This window comes from Rhineura floridana, chromosome 17 (genome assembly GCF_030035675.1).
Source record: "Rhineura floridana isolate rRhiFlo1 chromosome 17, rRhiFlo1.hap2, whole genome shotgun sequence".
NCBI lineage: Eukaryota > Metazoa > Chordata > Lepidosauria > Squamata > Rhineuridae > Rhineura > Rhineura floridana.
Genome location: NC_084496.1, coordinates 13326462 through 13339274, shown reverse-complemented (window position 1 = coordinate 13339274; position 12813 = coordinate 13326462). Strand labels below are relative to the sequence as shown.

Sequence of the window (12813 nt, the reverse complement as noted above, 5' to 3'; positions counted from 1 at the left end):
ATGCAAACTGAGAAATGATGACTTTAGTGTAAACAGAAATGTGGTGTCCCATGTCTGCTGTCCAGGTGCTAACTGTGGCTCGGTGATGGCTAGGGGCTCCATGTCAGTGGGGCAGTGGAATCCACTTTGAGTTTTAGTCTGAACGTTCAAGGGTCAGACTGAAGCACCTTGGACAGCAGCTTGAAAGTTCAGACTGAAACCCAAAGTAGATTCCCACTGACATGAAGCCACCAGCTGCCACTGCTGTGGATGGGCAACTTCAAGGACCCTCCTGCTCTCCCACTTTAAACGAGACTTGGCATTTGGAGATGTGCTGATGATGCCACATGTCCCTCTGGGAAAGCATGTTAGCAAAGTCTCTTAAATTATGCAGCTGGAGTCCAGAGAGAAAAGTCATGGTTACACTTTACTGAGCTTCCTGATCAAAAACAGTGTATAATTTGAGAAGAAAGGAACCAGAGAGGTTTTGTCTTTCTTAGGTCAGGCTTGTATATAGCAAGGAAACATAAAACCAAACATAGGCTCCATCTGCAGTATACATTTAAAGCAGTGTCATACTACTTCAAACAGTCATTGGTTCCCCCAAAGAATCCTGGGAACTGCAGTTTGTTAAGGATGCTGAGAGTTGTTAAGAGGCCTCCAATTCTCTTTATGGAGGTGCAATTTCCAGCATCCTTCACAGACTACAGTTCCCAGGATTCTTTGGGGGAAACCATGACAGTTTAAAGTGGAATGATACGGCTTTAAATATCTAGTGTCGATGGGGCCATATACACCCCTCATAGAACTACACAGCTAATAGGAGCACCTCCGTGAAGATCATGCCTCTCTGCCTGGTTGCTAAGCAACATCTCCACCCATCCCCCTCTTGGCTAGTCGACTTCAACACTAACAGAATTAACTCTTAAGTTACAAACTGAATGATTCTTGCTGTTGCATTTCCAGCACAGTGTGCTGTGACTCAAGCATGTGCTTTTAGTGTTGTGGTCCAGGTTCTCTGGGATTCTCTTCAGAAATCTTATTAGCTGCCATTTAGCCTAAGCTTTCCAAGTGGCTCACCAGATCAAATAATAAAACAACAAGATCACTTAAAAAAAAAAACACTGTAAAACGAAAAGAACCACAATGAAACTGAAAGGAGAACAACAGATTAAAATACTGATATAAAACCACACAGCCATGCTTTTTATTAATAATTTATTTTAAAAGCATTTTCATTGCTGAAAGAATACAGATAAAGCACAAGGTTTGCAGAAGTACAAGGCATCTTTAGCAATAATCGTAACAATAATATCCTAAGGCGCGGGGTGGGGAGCTAAAAACAGCTCAGTGAAGGCTGAGCATGGTCAATAGATATGGAATGCTGGCTGACTGTTGGGGAAGAGAAAAAAAGGAAATGGGGTGGGGAATGGAATGGAATACGCTGGAAAAGGGCATGGCTGACTGGGTGGCATCCTGGATAGAAGCACTCCATAGTCTCACTTCTGTAGACAGATGACCCTTAAACATATTTGTTCAGTGGTGTTGCCTTTCTCTTTCATTGCTCTTAGATTTATCCTGGCACAAATCTGTTGATACAGGCGGGCCCCGCTTATACAGCAGGTTCCGTTCCGGACTGCCGCCATAAAGCGGAAATCGCCATAAAGCGGAACCCATTGAGTATAATGGGGCGCGTCAGAAAATGCTGCAAAAATGGCTTTAAAACAGGGAATTTCCCCTCATTGAAAGCCGCCGCATTAGCGGAATGCTGGAATGCGAAGCGCCGGTAAGCGGGGCCCTACTGTATGTGTGAAAAGAAAATATCCCCCCTCTCCCGAAAATCATTTCTGGCTGTGCCAGTTCCAATTGTTGAAATCAGAAGTCACAGCTTTCTCTGAGCACTCCCAGACTGTCACAGTTTTTGGGTAGGACTCAGTCGCATACTGGCAAATTCAGGTTGTACAAATAGAGTTGATTGGGAGCTCTTGTGCAACAAAACCCCTTTCCCCAAAAAGATCAGACTCTTTTTTTTTTGCGATAAGAAAAGTGACTGGAAACTGCACTAGAAAGGGTGAGAATAGCATTTGCTTTGATGCAACGTCCTCTAACCTCCCTGGGATGAATGCTCTTTAAATACTCAACATTGTCTAATCCCCCTGCAAACAGAGCAGGATGACTGCTCAATAAACAGGATGTCTGGAAGTGCTGTTTGAAGTAAAATCTTAGGAACGTAGGAAGCTGCTGAGTCAGACCATCATCCAATTTAGCATTGTCTACACTGATTGGCAGCGGCTCTCCTGGGCTTGAGGCAGGGAGGCCTTCCCTGCCCGATCTGGAAATGCTGAGGATTGCGCCTGGGACCTTCAGCGTGCAAAGCAGATTCTCTACCATTGAGTAACGGCCCGTCCCTTGTTGCCGTCAAGGGCAGATCCGCGAGTTAGGATTGGGCTTCAGTCTCTTCTCACTCCCCTTTCTTTCTCTTTTCCTCGTTTTTTGTTGTTATCTTCAGTCTTCGGGCACAACATGAAAAGCAGCAACGACTTCATTGGGCGGATTGTGATTGGCCAATACTCGACAGGCTCCCCGGAATCCAAGCACTGGTGGCGGATGCTCCACTCCCACCGCACTGCTGTGGAGCAATGGCACACTCTCCGGTCGCGGGCTGAATGCGACCGGGTCTCGCCGGCTTCTCTGGAGGTGACGTGAGGACGCCGACGCTTCTCCTGCTGCTAACGAGCAGATCTATACCAGACGAATCGCACACGCACATCCGCACGCACACTCTTGCACATAATCACAGTGGAATCGACAGCAACTGTTAATGGCCCCTGGCAACAAAACCGGTTGCTTTGTAGCCTCCGTGCCTCGGCTACCTTTTCTTTCATGTATTCCATTGATTCTTTTACTCAGGATCTCTAACAACCTGGCACGTATCAGCCGCTGCATCCAAATCAAAAGGTCCCGATGTCATTGTGTAGGAGACTGGAACCGGTTCATAAGGTTGTCTCTTAGTACATTTTTCAGAATTCCTTTGTTGCCTGCTGCTGTGTTATGGTCTAGTGCAGATCACAGGCTGGTTAGCGGCGGAGACGCCTGAGTTAGGTAGAAGCTTTACACACTTGCCTGTACTGCACCTGCTATGTGTCTATGAGCCATTGTATCAGAAGATGTCAGATCCTGTGTGTGCTCTTTGGTGAATGCGTGGTAGATTACTAGGATGTTCTTTTAGCAGTTAAGAGCGTGTGGTGTAAAACCCAGTCTTTTGTCCTTGTACTCGCTTAATGGAATCAAATATGTGTGCTTATGTGTCTGGAATGGCACGGAGGCAACAGCCTCTTTCATATTCGCTCCCGCACGTTAACAATCCGTCAAATGTTACATCACTGAAGAACTGCTGGTGTTCTGTTAATAAAACTGTAGTCCCCAACCGGCTTGACTTTTGAGAAGGCCTGTTAAAGCATCGCTCTTCAGCTGATGGCGCAGGACCCACTACCTGGTCACGGCCTGATCTAAGGTGGACCTCAACGGCAGCACTCCTGCCATGGTAAAATGATAATTAAGAGATGGGTCCCCCAGTGTATGCTTCAGTAAAAGGTGGGTCCTGGGTCTGAAAAGGCTGGAGACTGCTGTGCTAAAGTCAACGGTGCTTATTTCGGAGGAGGGAGGTTGTGGGTTTCAGCCCAGCTCCCGCACATCATATGGGTGCAGTGGTCTGGTTTGTGTGAGCTGCGCAAAATTCATTTCCACGGTGGAAGCTTCACGGGTGCTCCGTGAGTGTGGAGCTGTCCTCTGTCTCAGAAGTGATGGAGGCAGGGATGGCCCTACCATTAGGCAGAGTGAGGTGGCTGCCCCAAGAGGCAGAGGCTGAAGGGGCAAGGAGTTAGGGCATAGGAAGCTGCCTTATACCGAGTCGGAGCATGGGTCCATCTAGCTCAGAGTTGTCTACACTGACTTGCAGCAGATCTACAGGGTTTCAGCAAATGCTCTAGCACTGGCCTATGGCCCTTCCCTCTAAATGTTGTGCCCTAAACTAGCCTGCTAGCCTCAAGTGAAGTGGAGGACATTCAGGGGTGTAGTCACCAGGAGTCACAGGGAAGTGTAGAACCTATACTTTTTTGGGAACAGGGTCCCACCCAGGTCCATATGTACGAGTCAACCATCATGAAAGGGGTGTGTGTTAGCTGCTGAGAAGAGTCCTTGTCCTTCCGTGCTGATTGGAGCCAATCAGAGTGAAAGGAGGTGAGCCAGCCGCTGAGAAGGCTCTTCCCAGTAGCTACCACCTAGCCGCCTCTTTCATGCTGATTGGCTCCTAATGCTCCTGAGGTTGTAGTGGAGTGTGGATTCAGAGACCACAGAAAGCGTGGAAGAGGAGGGGAAAATGGAAACAGAAGTGGGGCTGTGATGGGGCGTGGTGTGATACCATGGAGGGACCCTGCAGTTGTGAATTTGCCACTACACTACTGACCCCATCACCAGTCTTGAAGGCAGATTCAACTAGTGACAGCTTCTGTATACAGAAGGGGACGTGGGAACCATTTTGTCCTTCTCCTCAGTCAGCTAAATGCAATGGTTCTGGGTCCACAGACAAACTAGAGGAAGGAAGAATGGCTTGAAATGACTTTATTCTTCAGAGTCTCTGAGACAAACATCTGCAGCACCTTCTAGGCCTTTGTAACTACCTAGGTCATGTGACCTTAGGGCAAGTCCTTAAATGACCAACTTCTTAGCACCAAGGGAATATCTCTAAATTATAAACTCTTATCATTACAGGCATGGAGGGGCTCTCTGTGCGCACAGGTCCCCCTATACTCCCAGCACATCATTAGAATGGGACATGAGTCCTAAAGACCATGGTCAAACTGGGAAGTGAATGCACCTGAAGATTTGGGGGGGGAACTATTTGTGTCGAAAAAGCAAAAAACAACCTGTTGTAGGAACCCTTTGTGGAAACATTCACTCAGGGCTGGTGCCGCATGAGTTGCATTTACGTGTGACAGTCAACCAGAAGTGTAGGGTCCTTTCACAACAGTCACAGCTATACCTCCTCATGGCTACATCCCTTCTAAGATTATACAGCCTAATATTAGAGAATAAACTGGCCACGTTTGAATGCTGCTTTCTGCTTCTCTATCCTTGTTAATGCCTTTGCTCACAACAACAGACATCCCTAGGAGCCAATCAGCATGAAAGGGAAATGTGTTAGCTACTGAGAAGAGGCTTCTCAGTGGCTGACTCGCCTCCTTTCACTCTGATTGGCTCCAGTCAGCAGGAAAGGATAAGGAAGCATGTTAGAAGACTCTTCTCAGTGGCTAACACACTCCCCTTTCATACTGATTGGCTCGGAGACATAGGGACCCTACTGGGACCCTGTTCACAAAAAAGTAAAGGGTCTGACTCCCCCCCCCCCCGGAGACCCTGGATGACTGCACTCCTGCAGTCAACATACATTGATATCCCACCCACTTTGGGTTTTATTGTGTTGAAGGTGGTCTTGAGAATACTTCAGCTAATGACTGGATTTTTACTTGGCACATATTGAAAAGGTGATGGAAAGTGAGTTGAACCTTGTAAGGTACGGTAGAAACCAGGGATGGGGAACCTCAGGTCGCCGAGTGTGGTCCTCCAGACCTCTCTGTCAGGCCCTCTGGACTCTACCCCAGGCTACACATCGCTTCAAGGTCCTTGTGCTTGCCAGCTGCCGCTTCATACTCTCCTTGAGTGTTTTTGCCTGGCTGGAATATGTCCCAGATCTGATCATGCGTCTTTTGTTCCTGGACAGAAGAAAGAGAAGCGTGTGTGTGTGTGTGTGTGTGTGTGTGTAGAAGCTAGGCCATTGTACAAAATTAAAATTCACATTAACGGCTCTGCCCACTTTTGCCTCTGGCTCCACCCACCACCAGCATGTGGCCCCTGGAAGGTCACCCAGATGGACATGTGGCCCTTGGGTTGAAAAAGGTTCCCCGCTGCTGGAATAGATAGTGTCGTGCCTCATCTGAACTAAGTTGAATGCAGGTGGCATGCTGGGGACGTTGGCAATCCCAAAGCAAATTTGCTTCACCCTTAGAGGGATTGTCCTCAGACTGTTCCTTTCTGCCAGTTTTGGACTCATACTAAAGATGTGTCAGTTCTGCACTATCCTTAGAACCATTAAAAATGTTTTATTTGTTGTTATTTAACAACGATAGGTTATGTTGCAGGATTTGGAATTGCTTATTCACCTCTTGAACTGCAGCCAAGATGATGATAAGTTTTAACCGGGGAGGAAATGAAGTTATCACCAATATCTGAATGGTTATTAAGAGGCTGAGAAGCGGTATTTGTAAAAATACTGACCAGTCTTAGGGTGAAGGAACGCAACTGGATGAATCTCTTAAGTTTTTCTTTCAGAGCTGGAGTATTTTTGTTGCCTTTTCAAATGGAAACAAAAATACAGGATAATAATAATAATTATTATAGTTTATTTATACCCTGCCTTATGGCCTAAAGGCCATAATCTTCAGCTATATGCTTTCTGTAAACCAATGGCGTGGCCACATTTGGAATACTGTGTACAGTTCTGGCCGCATGAAAGATATTAAACAGCTGGAAAAGGGTCTGAGGCTGCAGCAACTCTCCTGTAAGGAAAGGGTGCTACATTTGGGGCTAGTTAGGTTAGAAAAAAAGGCAAGTAATTGGGAGAGGGGGAAGAGATGATTGAGGTGCATAAAATGGTGCAGGGTGTGGAGAAAGTGGACCAAGAGACTTTTTCTCTTCTCATACTAGAACACAGGGCCATCCAATCTGCTTGCGTGGTGGGAGATTCAGGACAGACAAAAGGAAGCACTGCTTCACACGGCGCACAGCTAAACTACGGAATCTGTTCCCGCAAGATGTGGTGACAGCCACCAACGTGGATGGGTTTAAAAGAGGATTAGAGAAATCCATGGAGGGTAAGGCTATCAATGGCTACTAGTCATGATGGCTATTGCCTCCAGTATCAGAAGGAATGCGCCTTTGAACACTAGTTGATGGGGAACGACTGGCCGTAGGAGGGGGCTATCGCTTTCCTGCCCTGCTTGTGGGCTTCCCGGAGGCGTCTGATTGGCCACTGTGGGAAACAGGATGCTGAATTGTATAGGCCTTTGGTCTGATCTACAGGGCTCTTCTCACACTCTGAGTGAGACCAAAAAAGGAGATAAACTCAATGCTTATAAGGCATCACAAGCTGAATATGAGCCAATAGCGCGATGTGGCTGCAAAAAAGGCAAATGCTATATTAGGCTGCATCAACAGAAGTGTAGTTTCCAAATCGTGTGAAGTAGTAGTTCCCCTCTATTCGGCACTGGTTAGGCCTCATCTTGAGTACTGTGTCCAGTTCTGGTCTCTGCACTTCAAGAAGGATGCAGACAAACTGGAACAGGCTCAAAAGAGGGCAACAAGGATAATTAGGGGACTGGAAACAAAGCCCTATGAGGAGAGACTGAAAGAACTGGGCATGTTTAGCCTGGAGAAGAGAAGACTGAGGGGAGATATGATAGCATTCTTCAAGTACATGAAAGGTTGTCACATAGAGGAGGGACGGGATCTCTTCTTGATCGTCCCAGAGTGCAGGAACGGAATAATGGGCTCAAGTTGCAGGAAGCCAGATTTTAACTGAACATCAGGAAAAACTTCCTAACTGTTAAAGCCATATGACAATGGAACCAATTACCTAGAGAGGTAGTGGGCTCTCCAACACTGGAAGCATTCAAGGGGCAGCTGGACAGCCTTTGATTTGGATTCCTGCATTGAGCAGGGGGTTGGACTTGATGGCCTTGTAGGCCCCTTCCAACTCTACGATTCTATGATTCTAAGGCATGCAGAGAGCCTCCCCTCCCCTCCCCTGGTGTTGCTGAACTACAACTTTCATCATTCCTAGCCACTGGCCACCCTTGCAAGGGCTGATGGCAGTTGGAGTCCAGCAATATCTGGAGGCCCAAAGGGTCCTCCCTCCTGTTATAAGGCGTAATATTAATGTATGAGAATTACCTTAATGTGGCTATCAATTTTGATATAAGTAATAACACTTTTAAAAAAGTGGGTTCAACCATGGCACATGGTGTTAACAATCTGAACATTTGCTGAGGTATTTGCGCAACAGATGTCCGGCACGCCAAATCCCATCATAAAAGCCCACCCACACAAGCTGATTTCACCATGTTAAAAATGTTCATGTAGATTGCACCTGAGGGCGTTGTAGAGGGTGTTGATCCTCCTTATTTTAAAACCATAGAAGTTTTCCAAAGTGGCAAATGAACCTATCAGTCAGCAAATTCTATCAGTTCTGCTGGATGATTCTGTACATTCCCCTGCTCCCCAAACACACTGTCTAAGGAGATATATTTATGGAAAATAAATATCTGTTTGTTTGTGTCAAATAAGAATTAAGTGATGCTTTTTTTAAAAAAAAAAAGCAACTTGCCTAAAGAATGACGACCACCTGCGTTTTGATGACCCCAAAACTTCCCTGAGAGGTAGGTTTAACAGTGAATTGCCTGGGGTGTTGTTTTTATCTCCACTACAAAATGTTGCAGAGTGAAGTGCTTCTGTGCAGGGAGGGAGCCGGTCACACCCTTTCCCCAGGATTCCATTCCCGCTACCTGTTTTCCCTCCCTGCTCCCCACCAGCAACAGGCAGTCTGCATTCTGGAGCCACTGAGCATGATCAGTCCTCACTGATGTTGGAGTCTCCCTCTTCCTTAGCTTCTTTTCCCCTCCCCCAAATTTTTTTTGTACTTTTGCAAACCTCGGGGTTCCTCTAAACCTGCTGATATCTCCCTTTTGTGGGTGCAGATGGTGCCATTTGGCTACATATTATGGATCAACACCCAGAGAATGAATGTGAATTAGGGATGGAAGGATCTGTCAGTTCTCTCCATTTTTCATTCTTCCAGTGTTAAATTCAGTCCTCAACATTTCTACAGAGATCGGTGAATTTTTTTTAAACAAATCATAAATGAGTTTTTGTAGGCAGTTTTGGCAAAGGTACACATTTTTGCAAGCCATTTTTCATTATTTCATGCCTTTTTTGCCTGTTATTTTCACTCATGTATTCATTTTTATGCACACTTTCCCCTAATATATGCATTTTTGTCAATGTTGTTTAGTTGGTGAACTGCATCCCAAAATTCTAATAAATGCGGATTTTGAAGGATGGCTGTGTTTCGGTTCTCATATTGTTTCAGAAATTGCGAATTGATAAATTCTGCTCGAAATGTGAACTGAATCGAAAGTCTCATCCATCCCTAGTGTGGATTACATTTTATATCCTACCTTTCCTCCAAGGAGCTCAAAGATGAGTTGTAGTGGCAGTTGGCAGCTCCATGTCAGTGTGGCAGTGGAATCCACTCCGGGTTTTAGTCTGAACTTTCAAGGAAGCACCTTGGACAGCTCCTGGAAAGTTCCTTGGAAAGTTTGGACTAAACCCCAGAACGGATTCCACTGCCCCACTGGCATGCAGCCACCAGCCGCCCTTGCATGGTTGTCACCCCCTCCCATTTTTATCCTTACAGCAACCTTGTGAGGTAGGTTAAGCTGAGCAGCAGTGACTGGCTCAAGTTTCACGTGAGCAGGGATTTGATTCTCGATCTCCCCAGTCCTAGGCCGACACTGTAACCATTAGACCGCCTTTTAGGGAGAAGTCTTCACAAAGCAGATTACATTTAAAACACAACAACCATAACATACAATACATTTCAAATGCAAACTCAGTTCACAGCGACAGCAACACATCATTATGTTAAAACAGCTTAAAACAGTTTCACTTTCAAATCAACAGCAGCATTGTTATCTGGCTATAGTTGAACAACACCCATCAGCCCCACTCAGCACAGCCTAAGATTAGGCAGGATGGGAGTCGTAGTCCAACAATGTCTGAAGGGCACCATGTTGGCAGTCCTTTTCCCAAGGATGGGAAACCTCAAGCCTGGAGCCAAAAGTGGCCCTCTTGGCCTCCCTACCTGGCCCTTGGAACTCTCTTCACGGGTCCTGATTCCCACCCTCTTGGAACGTTTCTGCCTGGCTAGAACGTGTCCTTAAGCTCTGATAAGGATTCTTACTTGTCTGGACGGAGAACAGAGAGGAGTATGTGAATGTGAAGAAATGAGCCTACAATACAAAGGTAAAATGTATATTGATTATCCTGCCTTGATTATAAATATAAAATTTATATTTATTATTTCTTTTGCCCCCGTTCACAATTGGGATGTAGTCTTCGGGGGGTTGCCTGGAAGGTAATGTGGCCCTTGGACCCTTGGTATAGAGGGGAAAAGGTTATTCACCCGTACCCTACGCTTCTCTGGCTGCACTCCTTGAGATTCTTCTGGTTCCCTCCCCCCCGTTAAGGTTTTTATGTCATGGGGTGCTTGAGTGCCTCCAGGTCTGAGAGGCGTCTGCTCCTCTGATTGTGGTGGAGTCAAAGGGCCGTGACCCACCAGTCATTCCCAGTCACCCCTGTAATCCCCTCCTGATTACCATCAACCTCCTGCACTCGGGTCACAAACCTTCCAGCCCGATGGAAGTTATCACAATGGGCTGTTTGGGGACAAGCTTTATACTGAGGGTCATTATTCTTATTCCCAAACCAGTTTTAACTAGAGCGGTAGGACTAGAGGAAATGATACAGGAATGGGGTACGTTTGTGGTTTGGCCTGATGTTTGACTGTCTTGCCAAAGGGGAGTATGTCTGTCTTGAAAGGTCCATGGCATTGTGCATGAACATATCCCTCCTCTCCTCCTTCCAGTTGGAAGCCTAAGAAGTACTGACCTAGGGGAGCTGTAAGTTCCTTCTTGTCCTTGGCAATAGACTCATGCTGGGATCCGTCAACCATAGAAAAATCTACAGCACCTCCCAGCCACAACAATCTAATCCAAAGACTTTTATGCACATCTGTGGCCTAGTTCTCAATAAGAGAGTCAGCCTCAATGAGATAGTCACCCTGGGCTGTACTGCTTATAATGGCAGGTGGGAGATTGCATGATTGCATGCCCCTGCTTTTTATATATATATATATATGAATAAACCTCTGTACAAAGAAAGCTAGCATTTCAGGGAGAAAGGTTCTAGTCTGGCCTTCTTCCTGATGTGCTAGTTTTCTATATCCAGGGAATTAATTTTTTTATTTATTTGGCAACATTTATATGCCACTTAATTAAAAAAAACCTCTGCAGTGATTTACATAAAATGATATAAAATATTCATTTAAAAATAGCAAAAAAATAGCAATAAAAACAGACTTTAAAAACAGTTGGCATAATAAAATTAAATATCAAAATATAGATAAGTAGGGGCTCCATCCCTGCTTGCTTCGCTGGCCAATCCTGCCCACCATCGCCAAAGCGCCCCTTCCCCCCCATGGCTTGTCGAAGCTCTCTCTGCTGCCTGGCCTCCATGCTGCCACTGCAACTGGCCTCCTGCTTGGCCACTGGCCTTGGTGCAGCCACTGCCACTACTGCCACTGGGCAACATGAGGGCTTACATTTTTTACATATATAGAAATCAATTAAAATGTACATGATAGAATCATAAAATACCAACAACAGCAATACATGTCTGGGTAGGCCTGTCCAAACAAAAAAAGTTTTTAAGCAGGTGTTAAAACAGTACAACGAAGGTGCCTGCCTAATATCAATCGGCAGGAAGTTCCAGAGAGTCAGCGCTGCCACACTAAAAGATCGATTTCTTGCAAGTGCAGAATGAACATTATGTGGCGCTTGTCAAAGTGCCAATTCCACAGACCAAAGTGGTTGAGTGGGCACATATCGAAAACATATGGAGTGCAGAGGGTCATGTGGTCATGTGAGTTGCCACTAGTCTCAGACAGAGGTTGATGTCTCAGTAAGAACAATGTCCATATGTAAGTTCAGCTGCAACATCTGAATTGGGAACTCTAACCAAGCTCTAGAACTCCAGACCAAGTGGAAGATCATCATCATTTAATTTGTCATCATCATCTAATCTAGAGTGTTGGACTACGACCAGGGAGACCAGGGTTCAAATTCCCACATAGCCATGAAGCTCACAGGGTGACCTTGGGCCAGTCACTGCCTCTCAGCCTCAGAGGATGGAAATGGTAAACCCCCTCTGAATACCACTTATCATTAAAACCCTGTTCATAAGTCAGAATTGACTTGAAGGCAATCCATTTCCATTTTCAGGTCCTGCTTGCTATGAGAACAGGCTGCTGGACTAGATGGGCCGCTGGCCTGATCTAGCAGGCTCTTCTTATGTTCTTATAAGCCATTTCTACTGCTGTGCAATTAAGGGAGAAATGCAACTCGCCCTTCCACCGGGCTGGGGTGAGTTGGACGCTGCAGATCCCAGGTGGTGCTGGGAGGCTTCTGGCTGTGCCGGGTTCTGCCAGCCTCCTCCAGCACCAGCCCTCCTCTGTGGCGGAGATGTGGCTCCACTAGGAGCCTGCCAGCACAGCTGGGGGTCCACTAAGGACAGACAGCCCGGCAGATGGAGGCCCAGTAGAAGCCAGAGGAAGATCAGAAAATGGGGCATTCTGGAGGCATGGGGGGGAGGAGGTGTGGGGGGACTTACATAAGATTCTTCTTGCGTTCAAACCCCTCCCTGGGTTCCAATCCCCCTTTGAACCAGGCAGAGTAAAAACAAAACTCAATTCAGGTCTACTGGAGCACTTACTCACCGGGAGGCCTATTGGCCGGAGCCAGCACTTTCTGGCTGGCTCGTGAGTGTGGCTCCCAATGGAGCCGGCGTTCAGCCAGGCTGGCAGCTCCCAAACAAGAGGAGGAGCCTGCAGAGCTTTCCACTGGCTCCTCCTCCATCAGCCCTCCCACTCCCCCATCTGCCCGG

At 46.5% G+C, this 12813-nt stretch overlaps 1 protein-coding gene across 6 annotated transcripts in view; it reads left to right on the top strand.

The window, feature by feature from the left end:
* The window catches only part of SYT17 (synaptotagmin 17), a 42443-nt gene extending 39044 nt beyond the window's left edge, over positions 1 to 3399 (top strand). For all 6 annotated transcript variants that reach the window (XM_061599484.1, XM_061599482.1, XM_061599480.1 and 3 more), the window contains one exon: positions 2489 to 3399. In XM_061599484.1, the coding sequence (XP_061455468.1) occupies positions 2489 to 2685 (197 nt within the window). In that variant the 3' untranslated portion in view covers positions 2686 to 3399. The remainder of the gene's footprint in view (positions 1 to 2488) is intronic.
* Positions 3400 to 12813: the final 9414 nt, after the last annotated feature.